Raw genomic sequence first — 23,308 nt, 5'->3', positions numbered from 1 at the left:
ATTTAGGTACAGTATCAACGGAACAATTTGCCGTACGAACAACCCATCCCCGTATAGCGGGCACGTTTTAGGGGTTCTGGTCAAGCTTGCCGAAACACCTGCACCCAGACCAGCTAACAGCGCCTTTTCACCGCGAGGCAAGGAAGCCCAGGCAGGCACAGGTCCACAGGGGCTCTCTCCCGTCTGATATGGAATGTTTCCGTTGCAGCGGGTCGCCAACGGATCCCGTCCTCGATGCGAAAATGCGCCTTACAAGGAACTGTTTGGCCATGTGCGTTCGCATGCGGCACGTCTACATGATGGACGTCATATGACTACCTCTAGGTATGTAGGTAGGCCTCTGACAAATTGCCTCTGGTGTTTCCTTCGCCCAAATGGGATTTCCTCTCTCAAGTTGTGCGCCGTGAAAATGCTGCCAGGAGAGGTTGCGAGGCTCCAAGTGTCAGAAGTGGAAGCAATGATACGAACGGAGCGCAGTCTAGACCGGCAAGGCCCTCTCCAGGGCGCCAGGGACAGCTGTGAGCTGTCTGACCGCCCAAGCAGAGGGCCCCTCACCGCCAGGTTGGCGGGCCGCGGCCACTTCGTCGTCATTGAGAACCCCACTCAGCTGCCGGACAGCTGGCGGTAGATACACCGAAGACGCTTCCTCCGAGGCAGACTTCAAGGCTCTCTCTCCAGGCTCCCTCCTTCACACCCATTCACAGCTCCTTCTCGGGTGCCCTTCAATGGAAATAATCACGGACACATGCAACATATACAAAACGCTGACATCCCGATACCGATAACGAGTCTTTTAACATTCATGGAATTAATCCATTTAGGTCATCATTCATACAGCAATTATAACGGATTTGGACCTCTTAAGGGGCACAATATCCGCCATCGACCAAAAGGTCCGTGCCAGTCGTGTAAGAGGACGCATCCGATGCAAAATACAGATATGCGCCCTTCAACTCGTTGACCTCTCCTTCACGACTGTTTATCGAACCTGTGGTCAGCATCATGATCTTTGACTCTATTTTGGATAGACAAGGAGACAAGGAAAGCACTGCAACTCACCCCATAGGAATCTTGTCCTTCCACGCATTCTTAACCTCGGGCGGGCAAAACACCGAGATATCGGTCTTGATATACCCCGGCGAGATGGTGTTCGCTCTCGCAAAGCCCACCCACTCCACAGCCAGCGACCTGCACAGATGGATGACAGCCGCCTTGGAAGCATTGTATGCCGCCTGCAGCTGCGGGATGTTGGCAATGTGGCCGCTCATGCTCGCTGTCGCGATGAAGCTGCCGTACGTGAACCCTTCAAGCTTCTTGCCGTCCATCGTGGTCCCCTCCTGCTTCTGCCTCCGCCAGTGACGGCCGGCCACCTGGGCGCACCAGAACGTACCGTCGACGTTGGTGGCCATGACCCGCTTGTAGGACTCGGGAGGGCCGTCGAGCGCGGGGCCGTCCGTCCAGGGGATTCCCGAGTTGGCGACGAAGATGTCGAGACGGCCGTTGAACTCCTGGACGATCTCGGTGACTGCGGACTCGACGGCTTCGAGAGAGGTTACGTTGACTTGGTATGCCTTGCCTGTACACAAGCCCGGTCTTGTTAGACAACTTGGGTTTCGACATGGCAGCAGTAGCTGATGGGAAGGGGAAAAATACGTACACTTCACTCCGTACCTCTTCTCGATATCTGCAGCCGCATCAAGTGCCTTCTTGTTGCTGTTGTACCAGATGGCCACGTTGGCGCCAGCTTCCGCAAAGGCCTCTGCGACTCCGTAGCCGATACCAGCTGCGGCTCCGGTGACAATAGCAGTCTTTCCCTTCAGGGAGAAGAGAGACATGACACTGTTCGACTGGGGAGCGACAGTGATGTCGTGAGAGAACTTTCCGTCTTTCATCTCGGCCGCCATGGTTGCGTTTGTGTTGTAATATGTAGCTGTAAGTGCTTCAAAGAGTCGGCTTGATGGCAGTCTGCGGTCAGGTAAGGCAAGCACGTTGGTCAAATTTAAAAAGGGAATCAAATCACTAAAACAACGAAACAACAGAGGGAAGGCACGAGTAGCGTGCCATCACCGAGGGGGTCGTCCTCCATTATAAACAGATCTCCCCCTCCCCCCATGGGAGCTTTACCGTATAAGCTGCAAGCATGGAGATAGATCCACTAAGACGACACCAGCGAAGCCGGCAGAACGAAGCGAACTCGACCGGTTAAACATTAACCAAACACAGAAGGCTTCGTATCCATACATAAACACCACGAGATAGGTAGCTCGGGTATGGTCCGATATATCCACCGGGTGCCAGGATATCGGCGCCGGCTTCACACGAGTTTCAGTGGGGGAGCTGGGGACTGGGGAGGTTGGAGCAACGAGATGGGGAGGAGCAAATGAGGGGCCCCGTGGGTGAAGATGCAGGATGATGCCAACGGTGGAGCTGCTGAGTTGTGGTGCCCCGTGGTCGCTATCCGGTGGACGTCAAGTACATACATAGAGAGGAATCAGGGCAGAGGTTGCAGAGTCAGTTTCTTATCCACAGTTTGTGGTGATGATCAGGGGTATGGTAGTGATAGATTCTCAACGTGGGTTTGGTACCTCTACGGCTGAACAGAAGACAACTTAAACTGGAGACGCTCTGTTCAAAGTCAACTACACTACTAGAGTCCATACAATGAATAACATCAACGGAAACGAAAACATACAAGAACGCATCCATATATAGCAACATGAACGATTGTGGTCAACCCGGAATCAAAGACGCAGAGCTCTTGATAATGCGGCTGTCCCACGCGGGGTAATGGGGTTGTGTGGGGGTGAGACCGGGGAAGTCCCGAATTCCGGACAACCTCCCAAGCTCTATCTTGAGCATCCCCTTTATGACATATGATGGCCCGTCTTCCCAATGAATTTTCGACCGTGTTTTAGTATTCCACTTGGTTCTGGAGAATCACTTTCACAACAACAGTCAGGGTGGAAAGTGAAGTTCTTCATCAAAAGATTGGGTATATGTACTATCCAACGCAATATCTGTTTTTCCAACATCTCCAGGGGACCAAACCATCTCTTCTATGACCAGGAAACACCGAGATACCGAGACATGGTTTGAAGAGCTTCTCAAGCTTCGAGAGACATACTCTTCCGTCAACCAGTAACCCTCGGAAGAACCTCGCTTCTAGGATAGTTAGTGTTCCTCCACCGAGAGATGAAGTCATCACGATTGACTGTTGGACAAAGTTGTCAGTTACACGGGTCACACGGGGGAAAAAAAAAAAGGGCGCCTTCAAACCCCCAAGCCGAAGAGGCAGAAAAAACACTTACTATACCCTCCACAAATCCTCCTAATACCCGAGAACGCACTGCGACCATGAAGAACTCTCCAGTTGTCGAAGACTATCATCACCTTCGTTAGCACCCATCCACCCATCACCCTCATCCAAAGTCTCAGGGGAAAAAAAAACTAAAAAAAAAAACTTACTCAACGGCTTCCCCGGCTCCAACTGCACCCACAACTCGCTACTCCTCCTCCTCAAAATCCCATCCCACTTCCTCGCCGCCTCATACCACTCCGACGGGCTGTACTTCTCCCCAAACGGCACCACACCCCTATCATCATTATTCCACCTAACCCTATGCAACTCCCCCGTATCCTCATCCAGCTCCAGAACAGGATACAGCTTATCGGGCGCAATCGTGATCCCTGCGTTCCCACTAGCATGCCACGGCAGCCTCACGCTGCTCAAGATCTCATAAGCCTTGGGGTCCTCCTGTTTCAAGATGCGGGCGGCGTTGAATCCATCGACCAACAACGACTTCCCCCCCACCGCCACCTCTCCTTCACCTTCACCTTCGGAGCCACTACCGGGTGCCACGGGTGCCGGTTTATGCTCCAACAAATGAAAAGCCTGCAACCCGGCCGGCTCCGTAAAATACGTCGTGTCCGTGTGCGCCGGCAGCGCCAGGTTCGTGTACGCCGTGTCGGCCATGGCCAGGTCGGGCGTGAAATCGTAGAAGCCGCCGTAGTGGGTCACTCTGATAAAAGCGATTCTCTCCAGAAGCTGGCGGGTCACGTCCGGGTCGTTGTGGGGGGTGTCTTTGACGAAACAGAAACCGAATTCTTTGATCATGGAAGTCAAATCGGCGACGCCTTTTAGGGAAGATGATGCCATCACCCGTGGGAAGGAGACGGTGGGCGGGCGGGAGCCGATGGCTTCGGAGCCCCAGAGGGAGATTTGCACGTCGTTTTCACGGCCCACTACGCGGGAGTTGGAGGTGAGGTAGGAGGAGAGGAAGGGCCAGGGGTAGGTGGATGTGTGGTTGTCGGACCCTGGCGGCAGAAGTGTTAGTTGGGACTGGGACTGGGACTGGGACTGGGTGGGAGGGTGAGGGATGTCTGGTGCTCACATTGGACGGTGACGTTCTCCTTGGTTGCTTCGACCTTTGTTGGGTGGATGTCGGATGGGATCTGAAGAATGGTTAGCCGTGGTGATCCGACCAGAGAGGGGATCACTGAGTGTGCTGAGCTACTCACGGCAAAAGTGTTGAAGTTTCTCTGGAGAGTATCTTGGTTCACGCATTTCGTACACCGGCAGTTGTCACTGTTTTCGTCGTTGTCAACCGATGAAAATTCACACAGGGCTAACCGCTGAGTGCCAGGAACGTTCAGGAAGGAAGGCTTACCGCAGCCAAAAGTTCGGTCTACAGAGTCGGAGTCAGCGGCTAGTTCATATGACCGTCTTGTGTTCAGCCAGTGAAGAAAAGGAAGGCAACTTACAAAACAGTCCGCTTTCCATCCGCAACAGCCTGCGGAGGGCTCAACTGAAGTCCCTCAGCCGTTATCTCCGCCTTTGGCTCATGCAACCTTGGGAGAGAAGATGCAAAGGTTCTTCTTGAGTTCTGGATAGGTGATAAGGACTTTGCAACAGTAACAGCAGCACAAAGGCGAGTTTTCGAGAGAACTTGTCTAAACACGGAACGAACGGCATCGTCAGTTACAGATATTGACTATTTATAAACAAAAGGGCTCACACCTGTTGACAACAGCTCTAGAGCGGAGGATTGCTCCTACCACTTGCGGTCTCATATTGATATCTGTACTTTCAAAGTGAGTTTGGAGGGTTTAACGTCCTGGACAATGACGGAGAGGATAGCGAGGACGTGGTGATTCTGCGTATGTAGAGGTATGTACGTCTCAAGCAGGCACAATGGAAAAACATGCAAAAGTAAAAGATGCAAAAACAACAGAATGCCACCCCATGATAATTGTGGAAAGAAGAAAAGGCACAAGTATAATCTGCCGATGAGTACTATATGTCGCATTTCATGATCACACCACCATCCATTTATACCAAGAAACGAAGTAACTTTGTATCTTTCTTTCGCGATGGGGCCCCTTGCTCCGAGATGGAGACGTTTCCGTCAGATCAGACCGAGAGAATCCGCTGCGCTTTGCCTCGGCTGGCATTTGGTTGGCTCCGCCGGAGCGCTAAGCCGACTCAGGAGGTATAAGTCAGGGACGTCGAAGCCGTTAGCCGAGATCCTCATGATCGAGGCATCTGATATTCCTATCAACAACGTCAGATAGAGAATGTTATTAGCTTGGATTCGATTTTACTGTAGTTGTACTATCTACCTATATCCCATGATCTTTCCGATAAAAATATCAGGTATCTATGGCGCTCCAGTACACATGTCCCCTATTCTCCTAGCCATTCCTTTTCCTTGCCGGCCTCATAAACATCATGTCAAATCCCAATGTACTCAATCATATCAGTACATTAAAAAAAAAAAAACGACCCGTCCCTACCATTTAAGTCGTTCCTCCCCCTTGATTTCCTTCACCTCACATATCCTCTCTATCCAAACAGTTTATCTTCTCCAAGCGAACAACCGCTCCCACCACGAGCCAGCTGCGATAGCAGGTCTGACATCTTCAATGACGACCGGTGGAGACAGAACAACAGTGTTCCAGACCTCCTCACCATCGACAAAAAGGCGGTACTTTAAGCTGCTCTGGTCACCTCCCTCGAGGTTCTCGATGGTGATGGCACCGAACTTGGAGTTGCCCTTATTGATGTACCTGGAAGCTTCGTGTTAGCAACGTTATCTAAGCCTGCAACAATGCTATTCAAATGGGCGTAACTTACTTGATCTCGACATCCTCGCTATCTCTCTGTCTATACGTGCCAATAGGCGAGTAGAACTGGCTCAGCGGGCTAGCAGAAAACTCAAACACCGTGGCGGTTTCAGGCCATGTGCTGTTCATCGGCGGCGGGAACTTGGTCGCGGCGAACTCGTGTCTGTCACCCGACAGAACAATCACACCGATACCTCTGCTCGCAGTATCCCACATGGCCTCAAGGATCCGCTTCCTCTCAGTCAAGAATCCGCCCCAGGTATCCTGCGTGTTGACACCCCAGTTCTTGGTGAAGGGGACGGACGAAGCAACAATCTTCCACTTGACGCCCTTCGGCTCCGGGCGCCTTAGCCATGCAATGAAGTCCTCAAGTTGTCCAGCGCCCAGCATCGTCTTGGCATCGTCGGTAAAGGCAATCTTGTTGTTCGAGCGGTAGGTGCGAGTGTCAAGCAGGAAGAAGCTGGCGGGACCCTGGGTAAACTCGAAATAAGTGGCTCCGCTGCGAGCGCTGAGGGCACCGGCCTTCTTAGCCAGGGGAGGGTTGGCAGCCGCATGGTAGTGGTTATAAGGGTCGATGGCGTTCTGGTACACGCCGGTGGTGTTGGCGGACCAGTCATTCTGAATTTCGTGGTCGTCGAGCACATGGATCCAGCTGAGATTCTGACCGACAGCCGGCCAGTCCGGAGAAGCGTAGACCTGACGGTACTTCTTGCGGTATTCCTCGGTGCTCTTGGCCCAATAGCGCGGAACGTCGATGTAGATGAAGTCTCCAAGGAAAAGCATGAATTGAGCACCCAGGCTAGGGAGGACCTTGGCCAGGTGTCGCATACCAGGAATGGCCAACGGATGATCAAGCGGATTGTAGGGCAAGCGGCTCACGATGCAGGAGGTCGAGAGGAAAGTGAAAGGGCCCTCGTCGGTTTCAAAGGCAGAGCCAACTTTGGGCGGGGTGGTGAACTCTCCGGTGTGGTTGTTCGATGTCTTCCATTCGTAAGTTCGCCGTCCCGAGTTGCGGAGGGGAATCGTAACAACAGCAGTGTAGTCGGTCTCGTTCCCGGTCCATCTGACGCCGCCAACTGATTGCCACAGAGGGTTGTCGAAAGGAGGCTGAGGGTCCTTGAGATGAATTTGTACGTTGATGGGCAGCTTAGTCTGATCCGGCTCACGGATCAAGAGCTTAGCTTCGTGTTCGCCGACATAGCCAACGCGGGCAAAGGAAAGGTCCTCAGCGCCATAGAAACGCTCGCGGAACAACCGATCAGCAACGAAGCCAACCAGCGCAGCGTTGATCAGGAAGGTCAGCGCGGACAGGGCCAAGCTCCGCGGGTTGGGCGCGCCGCTGAGGAGAGTTCGCAAAGCGTGCAGGGGTCGCTTTTCGATCGAGATAGTCTCTTGAATGTCAACCTGTTCGGCGATCACCTTTTCATTACCGCTAGGAGTAGGTGCTCCAGGGCTCTCGTCCTCCTCAGCATTGTCGTCCCTTATGGTTGTTTCAGTAACAACCACATCGACTTCATCAACCAAGTTGTACTTGGGCTCCTTGCGGAAGCCAGACACGAAAGTAGGCAGATAGATGGCGAAGAGTGTGAAGATGAGCGCAGGGCCAAACTTGATGTCCTCGTTAGCTTGAGGTCGACCGAAGACACCCAGAACCTACTTACCGGAAGCATTGCCCATCGCAGGAAGAAGTAACTCAGGGCCCTTATCCCGATGGACGATATGGCCGCTGCTCGCGTTTGTGATATCGCCATTTTGGCTGTTCCCTCTCTCACGAGGTAGCCAAGATGATTCTGAAGTTGTGTAGCAAAGAGGGGCAAGTCTCGAGTTTGTTTGGAATAGAAAGATGGCGAGCTTTATGTCATTAATGAAGAAGTTATGGAACCTATCATTCAGCTGTGGAGAAGCACTAGAGAACCTAATCTGCTTGGTTGAGGTGCTGATGCCCAAAATAATCCAGAACGACGTGGATAGTTGTCATACGCGTAGAGTTTGGAACTCGAGTTGGAGAAGCAAGAAAACAGTGCAAAACACGAGCCTCGATTGAATGACGGCAAACGATATGAGAGGAGAGACACGCTTGGTAAGTATCCAATTGTTAGCAATAACATACAAACAACAGCAAAGAGGATAACAGCAGCTGTGGATGGCCCTTTCCTTTTCATTCCATTGCCAATCTGATTCGAGTCCCAGCGGCACGTCGCATGTTGATGTCACTGCTCGGAAACCGATCCCGGTCGTGGTTCAAGCTTCTAAACTGGCAGGGGCCTCCTTGAGGTCCAGTGCTCCCCTCCGCGGGCACATGCAGGAGTTGGAAGGGACAACCCACTGAAGCTTTTCAGGGGGCGGGGAAAGGTCTGGCTTCAAGTTTGGGACAAGCTGACAACTGGTTCGAGCCGTCAACTGCCCTGCGGCCACCTGGCCCATTGGATGTCAACGGCAAAGGCGGTCAGGAAATTGAATGATCCGCCCAAAAAGTCCAATTGATGGTTGTAGCCCGCCCAAGTTCCGGCCAGTCCCCAGGAGTGCCAAGACCCACCCCGTGCTCCCAGTGGACAGCAGCCCAGTGCTTCTGGCCGTCGAGTTGCCCTGTGCTGAGTGCTCAGCTTCCATTCGCGACTTGGCACCCGTGAACTCCAAGTTGTCCTGAAGACGAAGCGACGGGAAGACGGGATCTGCAAAGTCAACATCGAACACCCCTAGGAACTGCAGGCAATTCCTTCTTACCACAACACACAGCACATCATGAAGCTGTCGACAATAACCTGCGCCCTGTTGGGCTTGGCCAGCGAGGTTGCTGCCACGGCCCTGACTTACAAGCTCGTCGCCAACGAGAAGGCCTGCTTCTTCGCCACGACCAAGAAGCCTAACGAGAAGATTGCCTTTTACTTTGCCGTACGCCTACCCGATCGCTCATTGCACGCGACTGTCATGCGCCGAGACCGATGTGCTAACTTTGGTTGCACAGGTACAATCAGGAGGCTCGTTCGATATCGACTATGAAGTGACCGGCCCCGATGGCAATATTATTATGGATGGGCAGAAGGAACGCCAGGGCGACTTTGTCTTTACCGGCAAGCAGATTGGCGACTACAAGTTCTGCTTCAACAACGAGATGAGCACCTTCGCCGAGAAGTTCGTCGACTTCGAGCTTGCGGTCAGTACACCCGGCCCCCCTTTTACTCCACCACGTACCACTTATACTGACTGTGAGAGTATAGGTCGAAGACGAGGCCCGCGTTAGCATCCCTTCGAAGCAGGGCAGCTCCCCTGAACAGACCTCGGCTCTCGAGGAGTCCCTTTTCAAGATCTCGATGCAGCTTTCTACCGTCACCCGCAACCAAAAGTACTTCCGCACGCGCGAAAACCGCAACTTCAGCACGGTCAGGAGCACCGAGAAGCGAATTGTCAACTTCAGTTTGATTCAGATTTTGCTGGTCATTGCGATGGGTGCTCTACAGGTCTTCATTGTTAGATTCTTCTTCCAGGTAAGCTTCATCTTGTGTCCAAGTGTCAAGGCTGGCCTCAGAATGTTAACATATTTGACAACACAGGGCGCGCGGAAGGGTTACGTATAAACGACTACTATTTTTATGCTCTCAAAGAGTAAGATTGATTTGGTCATGGCCGGGCGTAAGGCACAAAAACAGCACAGGTCTTGCTTGCATGGGGTGTATATCATAATGATGGCTTACGAGTTGGCGAGGGAGGGTCATACTGACAACGTGCGCTTGTGTCTTGGTTTTCGATCTACATGTATGACTGATGGATTTACTTGGCGGTCAGGTATCTTTAAAACATAATAGAAGTGCACGCGTGCAATGATAATGCCATCTTGGATATCCTCGGCAGATCGAGTGTAGAGATACGGACTTGAGCGTACAGACCTGAGCTGTTGCGGCCCAGGAGTCGTCACATACCGGGTATGTTTACGGGAAACTTCAGATCTGAACTCCAATTCCACACGATATACCACCAGCAGTACACCAAAGGAAAAGGGGCAGCATTTGGTATTTTGATGATGACCCCTGGAAGCAGCAGTAAGTTACATATCATGTACAAGTCACTGATAAGGAGGCCGATAAGGCTGCCCACTGTCCCAAGGGAACGCTGCAGTGCCGGCTACAGGTACGTACCTCCAGTGGCTCTGGCGCCACACTGGACCTTGAAGCGTCGCGCTTGAGCCACCTGCCATTGCGTGGAACTTCTTTTCGCTGCAGGCAGTGATGTCGAAGTACCCGACTTGTAAACGTCAACTGCCAAACTCCGTCACAATCAACTATCACCTTAACAACCACTTATTAATCGACAATCATGGCTTCGATAGCAGCAGGCCTGTCTCAGGCTCTTCCGAAGCCAAAATACAGCGGCGAATACGAAGAATCAAAGTCACAGCAACGCGGTCCCAGAATTGTCGGCGCTGGCCAGATCGACGAAACTCAAGTTGTGCTGAGGGTCAGTCACCGAATCCTCCACCATCCGCTTGCTTGCAATCAAAACCCGGCTGATGCTAACATTCCGTTCTCTCAGAGAACTGGACCACCACCGTATGGGAATCGACAAGGTTGGCGACCGCGGGCACCAGAGGATTTCGGCGATGGCGGTGCCTTTCCAGAGATCCCCGTTGCTCAGTATCCCTGGGGCAAGGACGCCTCGAGCAAGTCGAACGCGTTAGTTGTTCAGGTTGATGGAGAGGGCAAGGTCGACTACACAGCGATTGCACGACAGGGTCACAGCAGCGACCGGGTCATCCACGCGTCATTCAAGGACCTGATCCCATTGCGACAGAGGGCCGAAGCGGGCGATCTCGACTTGTCACGACCGAGCAAGGAGGAGGTGGAAGCAACGGCGGAAAAGACCAAGAATGCACTGGCTGCGCTGGTCAGCGGCGCCGTGGCGTCCCAGAAGCCCAAGAATATCAACATCAACACGAAGCGAGAGCCGACGTTTGTGCGCTACACACCATCGGCGCAGATGGGAGACAACTCCAAGAAGCAAGACCGTATTATGAAGATTGTGGAGCGACAGAGAGGTATGTCATCCCGGACTTGATGATTAGCTTTTGGCGGTAGACTAACAGTTGGCAGATCCCATGGAGCCACCCAAGTTCAAGCACAAGAAGATTCCCAGAGGACCCCCGACTCCTCCTCCTCCAGTTATGCACTCGCCTCCGAGGAAGTTGACGGCCGAGGACCAAGAAGCATGGAGAATCCGTAAGTAGTTTTGTTTCAGCACCAGAAGGGGAGCGGTCTACTAACAAGCGACAGCACCTCCTATTTCCAACTGGAAGAACCCCAAGGGTTTCACTGTCCCGCTCGACAAGAGATTGGCCGCCGACGGCCGCGGTCTGCAAGACGTGCAAATCAATGATAAGTTCGCCCAGTTCTCCGAAGCCCTCTTCATGGCCGATAGACACGCTAGAGAGGAAGTCCGACAGAGAGCCATGATGCAGCAGAGGCTAGCAGAGAAGGAGAAGGCACAGAAGGAGGAACATCTTCGCCAACTTGCGCAGCAAGCCAGGGCGGAGCGCGCGGCCGGTGGGCGGAGCAGGAGATCACGATCCCGTTCCTACAGCGGCTCCGAATCTCGCTCCGGGAGCGACGACGACTCAGAGCGGGAGAGAAGGGAAGCGCGCAAGGAGAAGCTTCGCGAGGAGGAACGCAAGCTCAGACAGTCGCGCATGGGCGCGGAGAGGAGAGCGCAGGTCATGGCCCGCGAGATGGACAGAGATATCTCGGAGAAAATCGCCCTCGGTCTCGCCAAGCCCACGCAGTCCAAGGAGGGCATGTACGACTCGCGCTTGTTCAACCAGTCTAGCGGTTTCGACAGCGGCTTCAACGAGGACAACCCGTACGACAAGCCTTTGTTTGCCGCCCAGGACGCTATCAGCAGCATCTACAGGCCCCGTGCCAACGCGGAGGACTTTGACGACGAGGCGGCGGGCGAGAGCGAGATGGCAAGGATTTCGAAATCAAACAGGTTCGGCGAGGCGCTGGGTCGTGGCACGTTCAAGGGTACGGCGGAGGCGGAGGCGAGGGAAGGACCGGTGCAGTTCGAGAAGGATACGGGTGCGGATCCCTTCAACGTGGACAAGTTCCTCAATGAGGTGGAAAAGGACGGTGCTTCCTCGTCGAACAAACGCGGCTATGGGCTGAATGATGGAGAGAGGGATTCGAAACGGGCGAGGATCGATGACGATGAGGACTAGGTCATTTGGTTCTGAAGGTCCAGGGGAAGCCGATGGTGTTCTGTGATGTCAAATATTGGCTTGGGCTTTGTCGTACTGCATATCAAGGAGTTTGTTCACATTGGCGATTCAGACATAATGCAAGCGAAATAGGATATAGAATGCAGTCGCTTGGTTCCCATGTTATGTTGAGGTGATATAGTGACTAGTGTGGTCTCACAGCTCAGTGATCAAGAGTCAGTCTTTTGTCTGCCACTGGCCTTGTTCTTCACATGTTTCATCTTATGAGAATTTTCCCAATGCCATAACATGCCCAGCAAGAAATGAATGGAGATATTTTTCATCTATCCGTCACCGGAACCAAGTCCCAAACATGCTAGAGAGCGCGGCCCTGTCCTCTTCCAATGCCTGTATGTCGTTGTATTTGTACACAAAAAAAGCATTTATGCCACCCCATTAACGCCGTTTCCCATGTCCCAAGTCTTTTGTCCTTGTATACACACCACACCCAGTCTGCCTCTTATCTGCTTTTCCAGGTCTCATCGCCAAAAAGACCATCATCCTCCGGAGGGCTTCAACACCGAGCCCAGTAGTAGTAGTACATCAAGCCAGACCAAAACTTTTGTCACCACAGAATCTAACCCTCCCCCCCGTCCCCCCCCGTCCCCCCCCTCCTCCTCCTCCTCTTCTCACCCCCTTCTCACCCCCTTCTCACCCCCTTCTCACCCCCTTCTCACCCCCTTCTCACCCCCTTCTTCTTCTTCAACCCCTCACCCCTCACTCAATCCTCCTCAACCCTAACTCACTCCTCCTCACTAGGCATCCTCATCCAAGCATCAATAGCCGCACTAAACGCCGCAAACCCCGCACACCCCACCGCCGCCGCTTGAGGACCTCCATTCTTCGCCAGAATCGCGCCCGTCAAACACCCAGCAGCAACACCATTACCAAGATCATTCTTAGCCCTCAACCCCTCAATACCGCACTCGATACCCGAAAACAGGGCGCCGACCTTGGCGAAGTTCTTGGCTGTGCTGTACGATCGCTGGCCCATGTCCTTGAAGCCGTGTTTGAGCTGTTCCTTCAGCGGCATGGACGAGAGGTCGACGGGCTTGTAGCCGGGGATGCCGGCGGCGGCGGGGTTGGCGCCGGGGCCGGTGCCGGGGGTGGTGGGGGAGTGGTAGGGGGTGTCGTAGGCCATCTAATGGGGGGAGGGGAGTTAGTTGGAGGGTTGTGAGGATGGGAAAGGGGGAGGGAGAGAAGAGAAAACGTACCGAAGCCATAAACATTCCAAACACACCACCTAGCGCGAAGCCGGCGCCACCGCTCATGACTGTCTTTGCGAAGCATGATTCCATGGCTTTTTGCATCTGCGGGGTGTTTTATCGTCTCGTTAGCATCATCTCTTTTCGCATTTTGTCTTTCGATCCTCTCTTTCGATCTCTCTTCCGATCCTTGTTTCAAGTAACCAAGTATCTCTGTCTCAACATCGCGTCTCAACATCGCTCGCCTGCTTGCCCGCTCGCCCGCCAGACCAGACCAGTCCAGTCTATGCGATGCCACAGCCAGGCAGGCACAAACAAGAACATGGACAGACATAGCTGGCATAGCCGGCATAGCTAGCTATAGCTGACGAGCAATCACCACCATCACAACCACCTCCACCACCACCACCTCCTCCTCCACAGCAACAAAAAAAGGGTCCGGGCCGTGCCGGGGGACTACTAACCCACTTAATATTCGGATCATTAGGATCGAACCCTCCAGGCGCAGCACCAACACCACCAGCGGGCGCACCTCCAGTGCCGGGCATACCAGGGAAGCTCATCTTGTCTTGTCTGGTTATGGAACGTTCGGCTCTCGTTTCTCGTTGTTTCTCGGTTTTAGGTTATAGGTTCACGGCGCGGGCTTGTCCGGCAAGCGACTGACTGGTCTTGTATTCGGCTTCGTTCGTTCGCGGGGATCGAGGTTCGCGACGGAATGCGATCGGGTTGGGTTAGGTCGGGCTCGGTAGAGGCTAGTAGGTATGACTGATTATGTACTTCTTCGTCGGTGTCGAGTATGTATTGGTACGGTAGGATAAGCCCGGTTCGGAGGATGAATGGTATGAGAATGAAATCGCAACAAGAGTCGAAGACACAGTACAATGGACGTTCGTTCAAAGGGACATGCGCTCTCGCTCTCGCTCACTGCACTGCAAGGATGGCGATGGGTGTCAGTTGAGCGTGCGGGCGGGCGGGCGGGCGTGGGTGGGTGGATTGATAGGTAACTTTATCGCGAATCCTCCATCCCGGGGGACCGCTTATCGGGCAAAGGAAGGATTTCTGCCGTGCACTACCGCCTAAAATTGGACATGCACAGCACATGCGTAACTGCTCCCGGGGCCGTCCCTCGGCGTCGCCCGGGTCCTGCGGCTTGCCCCACCGCGGACATCTTGCCATGTGGGTCCCACACCCGCGACTTGACGCCGTTGTGGAGCCAGTGTTTCGGAGTTTAATCCTGAGAGCCCTCAAGGTGCCCGTCAGTTGAGACATATACATCAAGTATATCATCACACGCTGGACCCGACCATACTTGCCCGAGGCCATCGATTTATTAATATCTATGTTCATTTTGTGTCCAATGCCTGGCAAGAAATATCTACTCGTATCCACCCACGCCTAGCCCATGCTTGCATGCCGTCCGTTGATGACATAACACAACTTCTAGGACTTTTAGGAGTGTAAACATGATAGCAACGAGTGCACCGCAAAAATGCCCGACTTGGGGACTTCCCGAGGACAAAAAACCGCATACACCCACAACTGCCCAACAGACGCCAGTTGTATAAGCCAGCTCTTTTCCTTCTCAACATAACGAATAAGGTTATTGCAAGTGCCGCCGCCCAAATGCCTGCCTGCTGTGCAATGTAATGTATATACTCTGGCCAGACCGCGCGCAGCCTATCCAGACAGAAACTTGGTCGGTAATAGCTTATGCAGAAAACAGCAAGCACACTCAAAAGCCCTAGCACTATCCATATCACACTTATCCCTTGAGGAACAAGTCCCCACCACCATTTCGCGTGGACCTTGACCGATCAACGTGGTCCAAGCCAAGGTAGTCTTCTCGTTCGGCCTTGTCATACAGGATGTCATCTATAGAGTTATCAAGTTAGTTATGTCACCAGGAAAATGATGTCGGTAGGTGTCACAAACCGTCTTGGAGATAGATTGGTCTCGAGAACTGTGCTCTCCTAACCACAGCGAACTTGATCTTCTCGAAGCTCTTGCCCTTGATTCCCAATCTCTTTTCAAGCCGCTTCTTCGTCTCCGAAAATGGCTCGCCCTGTGATGGCCATTTGGTTAGATTTCACAGCGTTCAAATGGTGTTGGATGTGAACCTACCTCTTTAATCAAGAATCTGAACGACATTCCGTGAGCCCTGCTTGGTTCATTCTGGAAGTGGAAGACGGTTATGTACTGGTTAGGATCAGTAACGCCAATCTCCTCCTCAGGTTTCCGTTCGGCCACAACGGTGGTGTATTCGTTGATCGAGATGACAGGGTAGTTTCTCTCGAGATCTCTGTACCACTTGTTGTTGCTGACTTCGAATACCCGGATCTGGCCGGCCTCCTCCTCGCTGGGAATCTTGGCCTTTTTGACCAACGCCTCGATCAGGTCCTCAACCACACCACTCTTGCTTACAAGAAGATCGTATTGATCCTACTGCAGCGTTAGTAACGTATGCAGCCGCCAATGTTTCCAAGCTACTCACCTCTTTTGTGATGCCCTCACTGAGCCAAGTGACCTTGATGCTCTTCTTGGTGTCTAGCTCGGCAAGACTAATGTCGAGGACTTCGTAGTAAAGTGCGTCTGACAGTTGATTGAGGTTCATCTGCCCGTATCCCGGCGGGGTAAGGATCCTCTCTACCGTCTGGTTGGATAACCTCTTGACTGCCGTCCTAGGGTTGCCATTGGCACCATTGATGGTGTAGAATCGGATATGAGTAGGCTCGACACCTATGTGCTCTCCGACCTTCTCCGACAGTTTGTCATAGCTCATTTTGGAACTCAAGACAAGCTCAAACTGTGGGTACTGCTGGACATCAGCTTTTTGGGGGTGGGGGCAAAACCTGACGACCTTCCGGTGGTACAAGAAGTCGTAATACTCCCTAGCATCCGTAAGCTTGTCCGAGGATTTGGCGTCTTCAGAAGGCTTGCTCTCGCCAAGACCAAGTCTTGACTTGTGCACATGGGTTCGCTGGAAACAGATGATATCTCCGTCCTGCAACTCCTCGGCCTTGAGAGTTTCCTTGCCCCGTAGTGGTTCCACCATCGTTGGCTTGATCTCCTCCCACAGCTGAATCTTCTCTCCACTGGGGAGTTTCTCGCCCCAGCCCATCTTCTTCAGAATCACAGGGGCCAGATCCTCGACCTTCTTGTCCAACCTCACGTAGACATGCCCGGCTCCCCTCAACGTCTGGCTCTCCACGTCGAACCATTTCAGGAACAACAAGATGTTGTCCTTCACAATAGCGCCATTAGCTTGCGCCTGATGCGATGGCCAGATGGGTTCGCCGTCCGCGTTGACCTCCTCAGCCACTTCAGCCCACACACGTAAGGACTCATCCCGTTGGGCAGTGGCCTTGGAGTAGGTCTCCTCCACTGTAAGCGCAAGATCCATGATAGGAACGTCCGGGCGAACTGTCTTGTTCTGACGGTTAACCATTATCCACAACCGAACCCGTCTAGGATCTTGTCCAAGGTCTGCTGCAATTTTGGCGACCAACTGCTCCATGGTATCCTGGCGAAGAACACGGTAGTAAATTGGTGCCCCGGGATCTTGGTCAGGAGTCAGGTCGAAGTAGGTCAGATCGGTACCGCCGTGTTGCTGGAACGTCGTGTCGGTGACGACCTTTACCCCTATGTAAAGGTGCTGTTCCTCCCTCTCTTTGCGTCGGGCTTCGCGAGCAGCCAGCTCCTCTGCGAATCTGTTGCGGAGATGTGGAGGTGTGTCCTCCTCGGTAACCGGGGTAAGGATCTGGTCGACTCGGGACTTGCGGATATACACGAGCATGTATGCGCTGTTGGGTCGCATGATTGGCGTCTTCTTTTGGGGCAAAGTCCTAACTTGTCCGTTCGGCAACCGGAAAGGACCGCCAAAGTTGTCTTCCAGGACCTCAAGCTTCCTGGCCTTGGTGACTTTGTCATCGTCGTACTTGTACCAATTTCCGTCCTTGGTGGGCTTCAAGAAAGCGTAATAGTGGCCGGTGTTAAGGTCTCCACTGTGTACCAGCACGCCATGAAGCTCATATTCCCAAGGTTCCGATCGGTCGGCGTCTTTCTCAAGGAAGGGAGCGGCATCGAACTCCTCGGGAAACTCGTAGCGAGCATTGATCTTCATCATCGTGTCGCGCTGAATGTCGTATTCGAAGCGTTTCAGCTGCAGATGCAGGACATCGGGAAAGCTCTGGAAGATGACGCCCTTGTTGGCATCCTGGAGCTTGTACTCGTCGCCAGCATAGTACTGGTTTTCACCGTCCAATTTCTCCACCTGGATGTAGTCCTGGAAACTCTCCAGCAGATTCTTATTGCCGCTGACGTTGAGTTGGACGTCCCAGAAATCCTCAACTCGACTGGATTCGTACGGAACGTTGATGCAGGAGATGAAAGTCTTGATCTTGCCGCTGAACATCTGTGCCAGGGCTTTCTCGTGTGGTGTGCCCTTCATCTTCTCCTCCATGCGTTCCATCAGTTTCCGCGAGAGTTCCTGGACGTCTTGCTGTTCGAAAATATGACGAGTTTCCCATCCAAAAGACTTGGTAAGCTCACTGGTAGCCACGGCGGTATTTGATGTTTGCAACTGATAAAAGAGTCGTTGTAGAGTATAGGCGCTGTTCATCATGCTCTCGTCTTGCTCGGTAGGAATTTGGTAGATAATCTGCAAGCCAGTCAGCATGCGGGCGGGAAACAGAGCAAAAAGGAACAAGATGTTGGTCTCTTTACCTTGCGGAAAGCATTGGTGAAATAGAGCGACTGTAAGAGTGAGTTCAAATAACAAGTGGCGCCCTGGTTTTTGAGGCCAACGTAGCCTGTCTCCTGCTTCGAATCGTAGTTGTTGAAGTTGTGCCACAAAACTCCTGTTTCATCCTCGACAATCCTGACGTAGGCGCTGATGTTGACGCTTTCGTTTTCGCCGAGAGGACGGGTTGAACCGTCATAAGGCTGGCTAAACAGCCTCCGGAGTTCCAAAAACCGTGTAAAACCCCAATCGCTCTCTTCCTTGGTGAAACGGTGATGGGCGGAATGGTGGTGAAAGATGGAAGGGTCGTTGGGATTCCATAGCACGAGCGCAAACTGAACGCAGCAGCTCCATTTCTCGGGCATCTCGTCCGCCTCGAATCCGTGTTCCAGGTATATCGAGCACTGGTCAACATTGTTGCCATATGGGAAAAGAAGAATCCGCCTTTAAACAGTATTAGTATCTTTAGCAGATTTCAAGGAACCACCGAGAGATACTGACCATGGGAAGCCACCAGCATGGAAGGTGGGGCCATGCTCCTTCTTGTTGAGGTTGCGCCAACCTTTGATCTCCCATGTGTGAACCTGGTCCTCAAGGATTGGGGGTTCGTCGATTAGGGCTGGGAGAACATGCTCTTTCATGGTTTTATCTAAAGCAGCGTCAGTTGCAGAGCTCCGAGGCAGGATGGAGGGTGCAGTGTTGTCCAACTCACAGTCAGTGGCGAGGACAGGAGCCTCCTTCTCGTCAGCCTCCGGGGTGATGATTGCGACATCGTCGTTATCGACACCGTTTGGTTCGACAATGTGTTCCTCGGGTGTATCGACCAGCATAGCGTTGGGCGAGGGGGCTTGGGGGTTTTGGTCATCCTTATTGCGGATAGGCAGATTAGCAAGGTAGTCAGTTCGCGGGGATGGCGAGCGGGAGGGAGTCAGAAGAGCGTGGTTAGTGAGGTTGCCCATGTTGAACACCGAGGGGCAAGTAGAGGCGAACAACAGAGAGGAATGAGACAACTAGACAAGCAATGGCTCGCGGGAAGACCGGGTGCATGGGAAAGGTAGATGTTGAGGTCGACTTGTTCCCTGAGCTGTTGAGGAGGATGGAGGGGAACCAAAAGGTACGCGGGTGACGTTCGGTAATGGTGTTTCTGGTGCATCAGGACACTCACCATAATGCCAGTGGACTACAGTAGCTGCAGACCTAGGTCGGAGTTGCAGGAAGTTGCGGATCGCGCCGGCAACGGGCGTCTTGAAGTGACGACTGTCGACGCAACGTGGGCTAAGCCTCGCTCCTTTCAAGCAGTGAGCTGCGTGGCCCGGTGTGTGCTCCTTCTCTTTTGCCTTGGTATGTACTGCGACTTTCGGCAGGCGATGTGGAGTATTCGGGGAGGTTTGGATCGGTCGGAGTATACCTCTACTCTCGAACGAATGACTGACTAGAGGTAAGAGCGCAGGTCGTTGGGCAGGTCGGAGAGGGGATCGATCGTGGTTAGGAAAGCAAAGAGGATGAGAAAGGGAAAGAAAGGTTGGCGATATGGTGGAGCAGCACAGGCAGGTAGAACCTAGGTGGTGGTGGTGGACTCCGGCTGTGGTGGTGGACTGAGTCCCGTCTTGGCCTTTCTTTGGTGGATGCAGGTCGTGCAGTGACGGGAGTGGCAGTGAGGAAGTCACGGTTTCTTTCTTTCTTGTCTTGTCGAAACGGACTTCTTCAATAGGTCCCGTCGCCCGCCGCGGTTGCCGGGCCGCGCGTTGTGAGTTGTTGAATGGCAGCAATGTATGTGGAATGTACCTCTAGGCATGGAGTTCGAATTATTGTTAGCTCCTGGCAAGACCGCAGAGCGCTTCCTCTTTACAATCTACCAGGCACAACCGGTACCTCTACTTGACTTCATGTTACTGAATTCCCAAGGTATCGTGGCCAAACCCAAACTCCTTGGGTCACAAGCAACTCCCTCTGTTCGACATTCGATGGGATTATTGTTACGATTGGTCCGGGCTGGATCACCCCGCGCCCATCGCAGGTGAGGTATGTGGATGTTGGTATCAGATCAGTATGTTTGTTAGCCAAGACTTGAGTGTCTATCGCAAGCTGGGTCAACTAGCAAGCAAAATTGTTAGCGTCTGATATGACCACTATCCGCCGCCTTTGACAGACACAAAGGCTTCCAAACTTAATGACGTGGGAGCCGAGAAGCCCGTTCTGCCGTTGAAACCTAACTAGCTGGTCCGTTCGTGGCCTCGGATCTCTTCCTCCAGCTCACAGCGATGTGTTTACTGTACATTCCACCAACACTGAATGAGACCCAGAGGATATTGTCCTGGTGATAGGAGGGTACAACTACCTCTAACAAAGCTCCAGTCTGTTTGTATGCGCTTTCCAGACAAACAAATGATTATTTGCCAGAACGTTTACTTTTGATTCCTCATGCAGTGCTAGGACGTTCATCCGGTACTTGGACATACTTACATATTAACGAGGTGCCTGCCCTGATGAAACTCGAGCTTCAGGGCACAATTCTGACACGTATAGGAATGGCCTGACTTGCTTGATGCCAATATCTGTCGTGGCTCCGTGACTACATGTCGGGTCACTGTTCATAAACCAAGCATATGATCCACGGCAACCTAAAAAGGCTCTAGGCCCCTGACCCTCATCCCGCGCCCGCCTAATGTAAACACTAAACCAAGCTCGTGATAACCAGCGGGGCCCCCATATTCCCTGGCCCAGCCCAGGGCCTTGAGCTAGCGTACCTAGAGGTGCATCTTGCTCCGATTATCGCTCCCCAACCCTGACAACCACGACCTCTACACTAGCCCCAATTCCGAGTCCTTTTTCCTCTTTTTCCCAAAATTACTCTTTTTCGCATGGCACTGACGGTATGCCGTGCTTCTTGCTGCAAAATGCCAAAACGCCCGTCCGGCTGATGAGCACGGCGGGAGACCTGGGCATGGCGGCGCGAAGGGGAAGCCGAGGACAGCTCCTCCTCAAGTGGGCGATGACTCGGAGCTTCAAGAGCTCTGCTTCAGTCGTAACACCAAGACTATCAGCACCACCAAGCACACGAACGATATCTCCAACCCTCCAGACTCGATCTACCCACAGCCAAACCAGTCCGAAATGGCGCCCAGTATCTGTTCTGGATGAGTATGTGCACTCCTGCCTTGCCTCGGAATCACCACCAGGAGCTCAAGCTTACAATGTCGTCTCTTCACTTACAGATGGGTCGCAAAGGAAGCTCGACCGATCAGTTTGCGCCAGCTGATGGTCTTTGGTCGCTCGCTGACCGAGTCGAGGTTGATCAGCTCTGCCAACTATGTGCGAACGGAGCTTCCGACGAGGTAAGTTCTCGAGAGTCATTCTCGAGGAGTTACAATATCTAACCATGCCACAATCGACAGAATCGCCCACCGTATCCGCGACATGCAACGCCTCCCCTACGTAGTAGTCACCAACCCGCACCTCAACGAAGTCTACGACCTCTACTACACAGCCTTTGACACCTTCCGCAAGGTTCCCGAGATCAAAACGCTCGAAGACAACGACGCCCTATGCGCCACCATTCGCTCCACCCTGAAAGCGCACCTGACCGTGATCCCCAAGCTAGCCATGGGCATTTTGGAGAGCGCAGGGCTCATGGACGCAAAGGAGCTAGACAAGTTCATGAACACGATTTTACGGTCTCGCATCTCGCGCCGCGTCATCGCCGAGCAACACCTAGCTCTAACCGACACCTTCCACGCTCCCTGGTTCTCCCCCGGCGCCAAGCTTTCGGAAACGGATTTCATCGGCGAGGTGTTTTTGAAGTGCGTCGCCAAGGAGGTCGTCGAACGGTGCGGCCAGGCTATTCGTGATATCGCCCAGCGCGCCTACGGGCCCGACGTGGCAATCCCGGAAATCAAAATCGACGGACACCTGGAGGCCAATTTCCCTTATATCCTCAGCCACCTCGAGTACATCATCGGCGAGCTGCTCCGTAACTCGGTGCAGGCCGTGGTGGAGAAACACCAGCGTTACAAGGAGAAGGTAGCGGCAGCCGGAGGGAAGACCGACGAGATTGGCCCCCCGCCCGCAATCGAGGTGACAATCTGCGAAAGCCAACAACACGTCATCATCCGCATCTCGGACCAAGGCGGCGGCATCCAGCAGGACGTCTTACCTTACCTATGGTCCTTCAGCAAGGGCCCCTCGAGCCAGCAGCTGCTGACGAACTTGGGACAGGTGCCCAAGATGGCGGCGACGATGCAGGAGCTTAAGGTCGAGGGTACCTCTAGCGAGGAGGCTGGAACAACGGTGGGCAAGATACAACAAAAGCAGCAGGAACAACAACAGCAGCAACAGCAACAGCAACAACAGGTCAAGGGCATCCACAACGGGAATAACTTCCCCGGTGACCCGGGCTACAGCAACTCGTTAGCGACGCTGACAAGCCGCCCGCCGAACCTGCGTCTGGGCATGGGGTTACCCTTGAGTAGGGTGTATGCTGAGTACTGGGCTGGTAGCCTGGCGTTGCACAGTCTGGAAGGGTACGGGGTGGATGCGTTTTTGCAGATCTCGAAGCTGGGGAATAAGAACGAGCAGCTGACGACGCGGGCGACGATGGATGCGGTTTAGAGGACATCCAACTAAGTGGAAGTGACATGGGCGGAAAGGGAGGAGAAAGGAATAATACCCATTGGTTGTTGGCTGCATGGTTCAGTTCAGAAGAGCAAAGGAAGGGCATCACAGTGACCTGGTGTAATGGATCTGGGTTGTTCCGCGTGTGTGCAAAGTTGGGCTTGGTGTACGGAGCAAACACTCGTGTTTTTTACGCAATATCGTTAGCTGGGCATGATATGGAAATAGCAACTCACCGTTGTAACGCGTTCGTGTATACTACCCTTTTCGGTCCGTCACCTTCATGAATGTTATCGACTCTCAATCAGAATCACTACAGTCATAATGTTAAAGCTTGTAGTCAAAAGTGGCAGCCTTTCTCATTATTTGGTATCATTGAAAGGGAGA

General features: G+C 53.1%; 8 protein-coding genes across 8 annotated transcripts; 3 read left to right on the top strand and 5 right to left on the bottom strand.

The window, feature by feature from the left end:
- Positions 1–688: 688 nt before the first annotated feature.
- B0H65DRAFT_105447 (sorbitol utilization protein SOU2) lies at positions 689–2,207 on the bottom strand. Its single transcript, XM_062820484.1, has 3 exons — positions 1,658–2,207; positions 1,060–1,576; positions 689–975 (listed from the first exon to the last, which is right to left on the bottom strand). Exons 1-3 carry the CDS (start codon positions 1,902–1,904, stop codon positions 861–863), a joined length of 879 nt encoding a protein of 292 aa, XP_062684276.1. The 5' UTR covers positions 1,905–2,207; the 3' UTR covers positions 689–860.
- Positions 2,208–2,815: 608 nt separating this feature from the next.
- Positions 2,816–5,183, bottom strand: B0H65DRAFT_105471 (Trimethyllysine dioxygenase). Its single transcript, XM_062820485.1, has 7 exons — positions 5,018–5,183; positions 4,762–4,950; positions 4,668–4,685; positions 4,392–4,585; positions 3,466–4,314; positions 3,309–3,380; positions 2,816–3,211 (listed from the first exon to the last, which is right to left on the bottom strand). The coding sequence occupies exons 1-7, from the start codon at positions 5,068–5,070 to the stop codon at positions 3,132–3,134; spliced, it is 1,455 nt and encodes a 484-aa protein (XP_062684275.1). The 5' UTR covers positions 5,071–5,183; the 3' UTR covers positions 2,816–3,131.
- Positions 5,184–5,540: 357 nt separating this feature from the next.
- B0H65DRAFT_105417 (PhoD-like phosphatase-domain-containing protein) lies at positions 5,541–8,070 on the bottom strand. The gene is made up of 3 exons (XM_062820482.1): positions 7,785–8,070; positions 6,134–7,731; positions 5,541–6,066 (listed from the first exon to the last, which is right to left on the bottom strand). The coding sequence occupies exons 1-3, from the start codon at positions 7,872–7,874 to the stop codon at positions 5,856–5,858; spliced, it is 1,899 nt and encodes a 632-aa protein (XP_062684274.1). The 5' UTR covers positions 7,875–8,070; the 3' UTR covers positions 5,541–5,855.
- Positions 8,071–8,865: 795 nt separating this feature from the next.
- Positions 8,866–9,698, top strand: B0H65DRAFT_506476 (emp24/gp25L/p24 family/GOLD-domain-containing protein; the record flags this gene model as incomplete). The annotated part of the gene is made up of 4 exons (XM_062828064.1): positions 8,866–9,015; positions 9,089–9,277; positions 9,342–9,608; positions 9,639–9,698. 4 exons carry the CDS (start codon positions 8,866–8,868, stop codon positions 9,696–9,698), a joined length of 666 nt encoding a protein of 221 aa, XP_062684273.1.
- Positions 9,699–10,348: 650 nt separating this feature from the next.
- Positions 10,349–12,546, top strand: B0H65DRAFT_456546 (putative puff-specific nuclear protein Bx42). Its single transcript, XM_062826298.1, has 4 exons — positions 10,349–10,575; positions 10,651–11,152; positions 11,208–11,333; positions 11,388–12,546. Exons 1-4 carry the CDS (start codon positions 10,435–10,437, stop codon positions 12,326–12,328), a joined length of 1,710 nt encoding a protein of 569 aa, XP_062684272.1. The 5' UTR covers positions 10,349–10,434; the 3' UTR covers positions 12,329–12,546.
- A 486-nt stretch (positions 12,547–13,032) lies between these two features.
- Positions 13,033–14,314, bottom strand: B0H65DRAFT_105351 (mitochondrial import inner membrane translocase, subunit Tim17/22). The gene is made up of 3 exons (XM_062820481.1): positions 14,037–14,314; positions 13,582–13,677; positions 13,033–13,508 (listed from the first exon to the last, which is right to left on the bottom strand). The coding sequence occupies exons 1-3, from the start codon at positions 14,133–14,135 to the stop codon at positions 13,110–13,112; spliced, it is 594 nt and encodes a 197-aa protein (XP_062684271.1). The 5' UTR covers positions 14,136–14,314; the 3' UTR covers positions 13,033–13,109.
- A 1,020-nt stretch (positions 14,315–15,334) lies between these two features.
- On the bottom strand, positions 15,335–19,269 carry B0H65DRAFT_546048 (uncharacterized protein; the record flags this gene model as incomplete). The annotated part of the gene is made up of 7 exons (XM_062829424.1): positions 15,335–15,444; positions 15,505–15,634; positions 15,694–16,011; positions 16,064–18,229; positions 18,295–18,754; positions 18,812–18,959; positions 19,023–19,269. The coding sequence occupies 7 exons, from the start codon at positions 19,267–19,269 to the stop codon at positions 15,335–15,337; spliced, it is 3,579 nt and encodes a 1,192-aa protein (XP_062684270.1).
- Positions 19,270–21,428: 2,159 nt separating this feature from the next.
- Positions 21,429–23,253, top strand: B0H65DRAFT_456533 (uncharacterized protein). The gene has a single exon (XM_062826297.1). The coding sequence runs from the start codon at positions 21,728–21,730 to the stop codon at positions 22,916–22,918; it is 1,191 nt and encodes a 396-aa protein (XP_062684269.1). The 5' UTR covers positions 21,429–21,727; the 3' UTR covers positions 22,919–23,253.
- Positions 23,254–23,308: the final 55 nt, after the last annotated feature.

The sequence above is a fragment of the Neurospora tetraspora genome (genome assembly GCF_033439725.1).
Source record: "Neurospora tetraspora strain CBS 560.94 chromosome Unknown B0H65scaffold_2, whole genome shotgun sequence".
Classification (NCBI taxonomy): Eukaryota; Fungi; Ascomycota; class Sordariomycetes; order Sordariales; family Sordariaceae; genus Neurospora; species Neurospora tetraspora.
Note: the sequence above shows the minus strand (reverse complement) of the source record. Positions and strands in the feature narration are given on the sequence as shown.